This window comes from Prionailurus bengalensis, chromosome B1 (genome assembly GCF_016509475.1).
Source record: "Prionailurus bengalensis isolate Pbe53 chromosome B1, Fcat_Pben_1.1_paternal_pri, whole genome shotgun sequence".
In the NCBI taxonomy this organism is placed as follows: Eukaryota; Metazoa; Chordata; class Mammalia; order Carnivora; family Felidae; genus Prionailurus; species Prionailurus bengalensis.
In genome coordinates, this window is record NC_057344.1 from 86,095,429 (window position 1) to 86,105,280 (window position 9,852).

At 35.9% G+C, this 9,852-nt stretch overlaps 1 protein-coding gene across 1 annotated transcript in view; it reads left to right on the plus strand.

Moving 5' to 3' along the window:
- The window catches only part of CLGN (calmegin), a 50,635-nt gene extending 44,215 nt beyond the window's left edge, over nt 1-6,420 (plus strand). The window contains exons 11-15 of the mRNA XM_043603910.1: nt 18-233; nt 1,525-1,650; nt 1,870-2,029; nt 3,101-3,201; nt 5,877-6,420. Of these exons, the coding sequence (XP_043459845.1) occupies nt 18-233; nt 1,525-1,650; nt 1,870-2,029; nt 3,101-3,201; nt 5,877-5,957 (684 nt within the window). The 3' untranslated portion in view covers nt 5,958-6,420. The remainder of the gene's footprint in view (nt 1-17; nt 234-1,524; nt 1,651-1,869; nt 2,030-3,100; nt 3,202-5,876) is intronic.
- Nucleotides 6,421-9,852: the final 3,432 nt, after the last annotated feature.

Consider the following 9,852-nt stretch of genomic DNA (forward strand, 5'->3'; position numbering starts at 1 on the left):
ATTATTTTTTCTTCCAGGGAATCTGGAGTCCTCGAAAAATTCCTAACCCAGATTATTTTGAGGATGATCATCCATTTCTTCTGACTTCTTTCCGTGCTCTTGGTTTAGAGCTTTGGTCTATGACCTCTAATATCTACTTTGATAATTTTATTATCTGTTCAGAAAAGGAAATAGCAGATCGCTGGGCTGCAGATGGTTGGGGAGTGAAAATAATGATAGCAAATGCTAATGAGGTACAGTATTTACCATAGAATAATAATAAGACTTCGTCCTGGTTATAGGTTATACAAATGGCCCTAAAAGGTAAATAAATATGTAGTCATTAGTAAATGCCAAAGAAATATACTTAAATAATTTTATGTAGATAAAATACTTAGCTTTACTATATTATAACTTCATCATGAACTATATAATGAACTGTATGTGTGTACATTTTTCATTCATTAAATTATGATAGCATAATGTGATTTAATTGCTTACTTGCTATTTATAAGGAGACTACTTAATATCTTTGTCACCTTATCAATTCAAGGCCTAAGTAGTAACAGTAATCTAAATATTATTCTTTATTCATTGTAACTACTTTTCACTTAGAGGAGTACAGGGAACTTTAAAATTTATTATTATTAAATTGTGTTCCAGTATTTTTTACCCAAATCTTAACACTATTTAGAAACATTAAGTATTTCAACACAATGCATCTTGGAGAATTTATCTTTAAAATCAATTACTGTAAAGAAAAGTACCTCACGTTTGGTTTCTTTGGACATTAGCAAAAGCCATCAAAAGAGTAGGTAAAGAGATTTTCACTTTGAAACTTTCTTAACTAAAGCTTTTAATGAATTTATATTTTATTTTAATAAGAGAAACAATTTCCTTGTGTATGAAATTTGTTAATAAAAAAGAAAACCCAGTAATTCCCAGGTTGATCTTATTAATAAGTTCTTTAAAAGTAAAGAATGAGGGGCACCTGGTGGCTCAGTTGGTTAAGCATCCAACTCTTGATTTTGGCTCAGGACATGATCTCGCTGTGTGGGTTTGAGCCGTGCGTTGGGCTCTGCATTGACAATGCAGAGACTGCTTCGGATTCTGTGTCTCCCTCTCTCTGTGTCTCTCCCTTGCTGTCTCTCTCTCTCTCTCTCTCTCTCTCTCATAAATAAATAAATAAATAAATAGTTATCAGAGCATTATATACTTCTAAATGAAAGAGAATACATCCATAGAGAGGAGTTCTATCCTGAAGTTTACTAAAAAATAAAATTGTCATAATTCTTGCTGGTAAGTTAGTAATTTCTACCTACGTAGTAACATATCTTCTACTACAAAGTTTCAAACAGTGATACATGCTAATAGAGTTTAAATTGTACAGTGCATAAGATGGGAAAATAAAGTATTTTTCACTTAGAAGTTCATCACTTCTTAATATGAAACACCTACATAAAGTAAGTTGTTTTTAATAGATTGTATTTCCTAATGAATGTTCATAAAATCTGAATTTCATGTTTATGCCTATTTCTTCTATAGCCTGGTGTATTTAAACAGTTAATGGTAGCTGCTGAAGAGCGCCCATGGCTTTGGCTCATTTATCTTGTGACGGCAGGGCTTCCAGTAGCATTAATTGCTTTATTTTGTTGGCCAAGAAAAGTCAAGGTAAAGAAATTGAATTTCCTTCAACTTAAAATAAATCTCTTAGTATGTAGGAGTCCTATGAATTGAGCAAGTGATTTCTTAAGAGTAATAAGCTAAATAAATTTCCTGTAAGTTTTTACTGTGTTCACTATGTTTAATATCAGTTATTGCAAAAAAAAAAACTTTTTAAAAAATAGGGCTTTGCTTTCACTAAAAATAGCTTCTGTTAAACTACTACAGAAAAAATATGAAGAGTCAGAGTATAAAAAAACTGACATATGTAAACCACAAACAAAGGGAGCACTAGAGCAAGAAGTGAAGGAAAAGAAAGCCATCCTGGAGAAACCAGTCGACTTGGGAGAAGAAAAAAAGCAAAGTGATGGTGAAAGTCTTGAAAAAGGTAGGATAATGATATAGAGTTATAACGGGAGTCCTTCCCTCCCCCCCCCCCCCCACAGCAAAGCTTGTAAAAAGAGCAGATTATCTAGTAAACAATAGCTGTTGCACTTGCTTATTGTCAAATATGTACCTTCTGAATCCCCAGAAGGTGCATGCCTGGGGCAGAGAGGAGTGATGGCCCCTGGCCTGGGTTTGCACCCTGATAGCCATCTGCTTACAGTTTTTGTTCTCTAAGAAGAAAGAGATTTAGCTATCTTTCAGTTGCTTGGGAGCCTGGATCCAGTGTGTCCTAGCTTTTTGCAGGGACTTTTCTTACCTCCAAGAACATAGATGAGATGGGAGGTACAGAGAGCACAGCCTCTCAAGGAGAGGACTAGGTTTAAGGCAGGTGATTGCGGAAACAAATTCAATAGCAAGTCTTTCAGTGGCTGTCGTCTATCAGATAGTCTATCATACAGAATGAGTAATTTAATGTCCCAGAAGGATTGCTGAATTATATGTCTCCTTCCCACCCTACACTAAAACTCCTAAAGATGTTAGAACTGAAGAACTGAGGCTTTTTGGTGGGTCTCCATTGAGACTTTCTTTCACTCATCTAGGTAGAAATAAAACTATTGATATTTGCCAGGTGTCCCAAGTCAGGTTCCAGATTGAGCCCCCTACAACTTAAATTACGCCTTGAGCACTGTTTTTAACTTAAGAGTTGATGAAAGAGTTGACTTAAAAATCGTACTCTCAAAAAAATACACACACATGTATATTTACATATATTATATATATGACAATGTGTGTCCATATATATACACATACACACAGATACATTTGCTTTTCATATTACATGTAAACTAAATGCTTAAGAATTTCTTAAGCCTGTCCCTTCCCTTAAATATGATGATTTATTTATAAAATATGGTAAAATAATGAGTGTTTGCATTAATTTTTAGAAATTTCTAATAGTAGAAATTGCTTTTAAATATTGGAATCTAAATAAATCCCTCTTACTACATACAATACTTCTCAGTAGCAAAATTCTAATTCAAGTCTTTGCCTGTAATAAAAATCTATATTCTAGAAGAGGAAGGTGAACCTGAGGAAAAGAGTGAAGAAGAAATTGAAATCATTGAAGGACAAGACGAAGGTAATAAATCAAATAAATCTGGATCAGAGGATGAGGTAAGCAGCTCTTTAACGGAAGATAAACCATTTTTTATGTATGATTGTTATCCATCAACTATTTTAGTAAAAGCAGTCTGGTTTGTGGAGAATTTTTTCCGTGTTTATCCCAGGTTTCATAGGAGCCTCCATATTGTTTTTAAAATGTATCCATAGGGGCGCCTGGGTGGCTCAGTCGGTTGGGCGGCCGACTTCGGCTCAGGTCATGATCTCGCGGTCCGTGAGTTCAAGCCCCGCGTCGGGCTCTGTGCTGACAGCTCGGAGCCTGGAGCCTGTTTCAGATTCTGTGTCTCCCTCTCTCTGACCCTCCCCCATTCATGCTCTGTCTCTCTCTGTCTCAAAAATAAATAAATGTTAAAAAAATTTTTTTTAAATTAAAAATAAATAAATAAAATGTATCCATAAAGAAGGCAAGAAAATAATTTAATCATCTTAACCCCTGATAAGAAACAGCATAAAGTGTGGGGTTTACAAAATCCAGAGAGCTGCATCTGTAAAATATTATGACTTTATCATTAAAGTATTCTGTTGAAAATGATTATAAACAGACCACTTGAATATTTAAAAGGTAATTCTGTTTATTATAAGACAGTTTTCTTTACACCTATTGTAAAAACATTCTTTTTGTCTGAATAATTTATTGTCACATTTTGTAATATTTCATTCATTGAGTAGTTGAGTATTATCTGCCTGATACGGTGGTTTGTTTTTTTTCAAAGCTTTAATAAACTAGTTTTCCCATTAATTTGATCCGTCTACCCCTTTTTGTATCCTGATATATAACAGAACTTTCCACAGTGCCTCTTTTTAGGCAGTTATGGAATCCGAAACCATCCAGGATATGAGTCAGAACCAGAGCTTTCTCTTTTTGCCCAGCATGTACCAAAGGCCTATTTTCTCTGTTTGCTAGCCCTTAGGAGCTACGTGATCTTACCCCAGTCACCATCCTCACCACCCTCATTACTCAGTGCTGGTAGGGTAAAAGCACAGTTTTGCCTGGTCTACTACATGGGATGACATAAAGTTTCTATTTTGTGAGTTTGAAGAACTCTCAAACTTGTTTCATTGTTACCTGTTTTCTAAAGCTTATTCAGTATATATACTTGGTGACTGGTCTTCATTGCCTCGTGAGGTTTTAGGGGAACCTTAGTCTGAATATCTGTATCTAGAGGAAGCTGGGTGAAGATAATTTCCTGCAGGATAGGATTTTAAATAGTCATTGTTTCCCCTGTCACTCTCTTAATAATAATAATACTTGCACTCATTCATTTGAATATGTGTCTAGTTATATTTTCTTCACAAAATATTTTGTGCACCTTTAAAAATATCTTGGGGCACCTGGGCGGCTCAGTCGGTTAAGCATCTGGCTTTTGATTTTGGCTCAGGTCACAATCTTACGGTTGTGGGATGGAGTCCCACGTTGGGCTCCATGCTGGGTGTGGCGCTTGGTTAGGATTCTCTCTCTCCTTCTCTCTCTGCCCCTCCCCTGCTTGCTCTCTCGCTTTTAGAAAAACAAAACAAAACAAAAAAACCTGAATTCTGTCTTTGTCTTTTACTCTTCTTTTATGTCAGTGAGCTAAAATTAGCCAACTTTTTATATAGTATGACCTTGAAAAGTAGTAAGTGTTTTGTATAACACCATATAATACCTTCATTTTTTTTTTTTTTTTTTGAGAAGGGGGGGCAAATGAGTGAGAGGCAGAGAGAGAGAGGGAGAGAGAAAGAGAATCCCACAAGGGGCAGAGAGAGAGAGAGAGAGAGAGAGAGAGAGAAGCAGGGCTCATGTGAAGCAGGGCTCGAGATCATCCAATGCAGGGCTGAAACTCACAGACTATGAGATCATGACCTGAGCTGAAGTCAGATGCTTAACCAACTGAGCCACCCAGGCGCCCCCTTCATTATTTTATTTTGTTACACAAGTTTAATTCATGTATGAATGCTTGTTCTGGGAGGGTAAGGAAAGAAAAACCCCAAATTATAAATCTGATGTTTCCTTTTCTGCCTCCTAATTTTTCTCAAAGTACTGTATGCCAGAAGTTCTGAAAAAGTCTCTATAAATCCAGCTCAGCAATTCATTACTTATGGAACTATTGTGATGAAGTTAGTGTTGACTATCCCACAATGAAAATGTCATACAACCTTTAGTTAACCATGACACTGAGATTAAATTCTAAATGATAAAATAAAATCATGAGTAGAGTTGTTAGCAGTATTTCTTGTCAGATGCATATTTGGTAAGCAGAGTTATTCTAAAATGTAATCATGCCAAAAGATGAACAAAACACATTAATTTATGTACACATTTTTGATCAGCTTCATGAATTAAAGAACACATATAAGGTAGCGTTTGATTGTTACATTTTTTTTTAATTTTTTTTTTTTAACGTTTATTTATTTTTGAGACAGAGAGAGACACACAGCATGAATGGGGGAGGGGCAGAGAGAGAGGGAAACACAGAATCGGAAGCAGGCTCCAGGCTCTGAGCCATCAGCCCAGAGGCTGACGCGGGGCTCGAACTCGCAGACCGCGAGATCATGAGCCGAAGTCGGACGCTTAACCGACTGAGCCACCCAGGCGCCCCTGATTGTTACATTTTAAAGAATAAGAAATATTTACTACTATCTACTAGTTACCCATTGTATGAAAATAAACATTTGCATAATTCTTTCTCCAGATGAAGGAAGCAGATGAGAGCACAGGATCTGGAGATGGGCCAGTGAAGTCAGTACGCAAAAGAAGAGTGCGAAAGGAATAAACTAAATTCAAGTATTTTTAATTCGTGAGCGAGACATTTGGCATTCTAAAATCAGTGTGCCATATCTGAACTTGAGTCACCTGCACATTTTTCTAATACCTAGCAATGTTATTCTTTCAGACATTTATTTTAGTCTTTCTTTTCAGGAGGAAAAAAAAAAAAACTTTGAAGTTACCTGGTCTTTGAATTTAGAATAAAAAAGAGTGGCACGTTGTATATCAGATTTAACAGAATAATGTCATTAGACGTTACAGAGTTTTAATAGTTTGGAGAAAGAAGTTTTGGTTTGTACAGAGCAAAATAATATGCAGCAGCTTCACGGCTATTGGAAAATCAGTTACTGGAATTTCCTCTTAAAACAGCTCGACGACAATATAACCGGCAGTTGTACAACGAAAACGAGAGTGTGTTCTGTTGTACAGAGCTAAACGCAATAAAGTTTCTGCATGCTTGTTTGATTCTATCAACAACTGAAAGTGTCGTATGTGGCCCCCATTTGCCTAGTTGTGTCAAATTATAGTTATGGTCCATTGTTCGCTTAAATTATAGATTCCGTTAAAGAGGTGTTTTGTTGACGAGCCAACAAAACAAATGTCTAAGTGTCATTCGCAGAATCACTGGTTAGTAGTGCATCGTATTTTACATCTGAATACAAAGATAATAGCTTCATCAAAATAAAATGGTGTACAGATGTTTTTTCAGCTTTTATAATTGTTTTATGCCAGAATGGCTTTTACCCTGCTCAGAAGATTGCTTATGCATACATCGCTCTTGAAAAGAAAATTTAAACATTTTTTCTTCTTTAAATTGTACCCTCTTGAATAGGAAAATTATTGGGGAGGGGGCTTGAAATTATTTTCTTTTTTCTTGTCATTAAGAAATTCTAATATCAATGCTTTGTATTTTTATCTTGCTTTTTTCCTAAAATTCAAATCCATTTTAAGTCTGTTATATCATCTGGCTTCAAAGCCGTCTCTAAAGTAGATAGTAGATATTGCTCCTCTTTTTAAAGTAGTTATCAGAAATCACAGAAGTGCATCATAGTGGAGCTGTGCCATTCCATTTAAAATATCTTAAGAACTTTTTATGTTTGGGGAACAGGTTAGGCCCTTTGGAAGAGGATCTGAATCTTTGAGACCACAGAACCACTTTAATGCTAGCTATCTAGGGAACTAGTCCGGTAATATCACACTAGTTGGGTAGTATTTTGGATTTCTTCATGGACATATACACCCCCATTCTTGGGCAAGCCCCAGCTAAGTTCCCATACAGCCTGCTCCCCAGTAGTATAGTTAGAGCGTATGTATAAGTAAAATGAGTGTCTGTCTTCTCTTTTTTACTAAAATTAAGCCAAACAGCCAGTAATACTATTCACTCCTTATTTTAGAGAGTGAAAATAGGTGCTTTATTCTCTTTGCTGTGTACTGACTTTCATAATTTGATGGCAGAAAATCTTAATACATAGTTAACCATATTTTGTATTTATTTAACACTACCTGAACTTTATACAAAAAAACCTGGCAAGGACTCCCTTTCTTACTTTGTATTTGGAATGTCCAAATGAACTAGACACACTGAGTGATTCTAGAGAATGTTTCCAAAAGTAAACCGCTACTTCAGGACATAAATCCTTCCGTAAGTTTATGGAAACCTTCTAGCCTAACAAGTGTCTTGTATGTGAACATTTATTTCTAAATATTGATTAAAGTTTTTTTTGTTTTGTTTTGTTTTTTTACTTTCTTGGTTGCAGATTCATTTTAACTTCAGTGTTTAGTTAAACCCCATGAGCTTGCAGTGCTAACATCTGAGCAACCAGTTTTGCCAGCTCACTGCTACTTCCTGTGGCTGTACCCTCCGTGGACGTATCATGGCTGATAGGTTTAACCAAAACTTAAACCCGTACAAACAAACGTATACCAGATCCATGCAGTAGACAAAGCATTGAGTCTTCCTTAATAACAAGATGGCTTTTTTCCTTTTACCATCCTAATCTGACTTTGTTTAAAAATGACTTAAATTTTATCCTTTTCTCTAATAAAGAAAAATAAGTGTATTTTGCTTTTCTTTATTTTAGTTGGCCTTTTTAGAGGCTTTTTAACTTGAGCAGGCTAAAATAGATTCCTTTTCCTTGAATACCTTTTTTTAAAAGTTTTTTTAACGTTTATTTATTTTGAGGGAGAGAGGGACACAGTGGGAATGGGGTAGGGGCAGAGAGAGGGAGACACAGAATCTGAAGCAGGCTCCAGGCCCTGAGCTGTCAGCACAGAGCCCAATGTGGGGCTCGAACTCATGAACTGAGAGATCATGACCTGAGCCAAAGTTGGACCCTTAACAGACTAAGCCACCCAGGCAACCCACTTGAATATCTTTGTAAGATAACTTTGACTCCATTGGTCATTTCTCTAGGAAGACACATATTACTTGAATTAGTAGCCTTTTTGAAGAGTCAGGACACATTTGCAAGAGACACAGGATGGAACTGTTTACGTGTTACAATTTAACCCCTAGCAGTGAATTTAACGTATCTTAGAAATTTAGAACATGAATCCAAAAATAGTTTTGTATTCAACGAAAACTATTTAGAAAGTTAAAACATAAGTATATTATACTTTAGGCATCTAAAGTTTTTTCATTCTCTTCATTCGTGCCTATAGTAGGATTTAGGGATGAACTGTCACATGGCTAATATCAGATAACTACTCATATCTCTTATGTAAATGAATAATAGCATTTCTACATTAACTTTAATATTATCATCCCAAATTTTACCTCCCATGGATTTCCATTGTGTGGAAGATTTAGGAGATAAAATCCTTAATTCAACATGTCAGATGCGGTAGGCCGATGGGAGAGGAAATGTATTTGAGAATGCATCTGGAGTTTGTCTCTGGAAATATACATGCATGGAAGAGTCATGGTATAGTTTTGGAGAAAGATGGGCAGTAGGATGATTGGGTCTTTTAACCTACCGTAGTATCTTCCCACATAGGTGGTGCTTGTTAACTGAATACATTTTACATTCTCTGTGAAATTTGGGAGTATTCTCAAGTTTTAATAACTTAGACTAAACATTTAAGTAAGCCATCAATGAATCGCATATAGAATCTAAAACAAGTTAAATACATTATATATTAATTGTAATGTTCTTTATTTGTCACCACCCATCAGCATCCACCTCCATTATAAGGTAAATTAGATCCTAAGGCCAGTATAAAGTTCCTGTTATGGTAAATTTGGGTTTAAATGCCATGAATCTCTATGATTTAAAGAGAAATAAACTATAGTATTGTTTTTCAGATAGAGTAGCTAAGAGTCAGCTAAGTCATTCTTCTGATTTTTTTTTAATGTTTATTCATTTTTGAGGGAGAGACAGAGTGTGAGTGCAGGAGGGGCAGAGAGAGCGGGAGACACAGAATCTGAAGCAGGCTCCAGACTCTGAGCTGTCAGCACAGAGCCCGATGTGGGGCTCAAATCACAAACCGTGAGATCATGACCTGAGCCAAAGTCGGATGCTTAACCGACTGAGCCACCCAGGTGCCCTGTCTCTCTTAGGATTCTTAAACAAACTTGAATGTAATGATATTTTCTGTTCTTTCATAATTTGCAAGTGATCTTAAGTAATCTCTTTGTCTTTGCTGGTAATTTTGATAATTTCAGATTGAAGAAATACCTGCAGACAACCACTAGAGGGTGTTACCTCAAAAGAGAGAAAAAGTTACTGGGAAAAGTGAAGAAAGGTTTTACTTTCTAAAGAATTAAGATCAATTTTGCTTTGTTTTGGACCGCAAAGTTAATTTGGGATTCTATAATTCACTTCTCATTTATCTTTTGGAAAAAGGACTAGATCAAACGGAAGAGTAATGGACAGGAACAGAAATGTGACACTATAAACTGG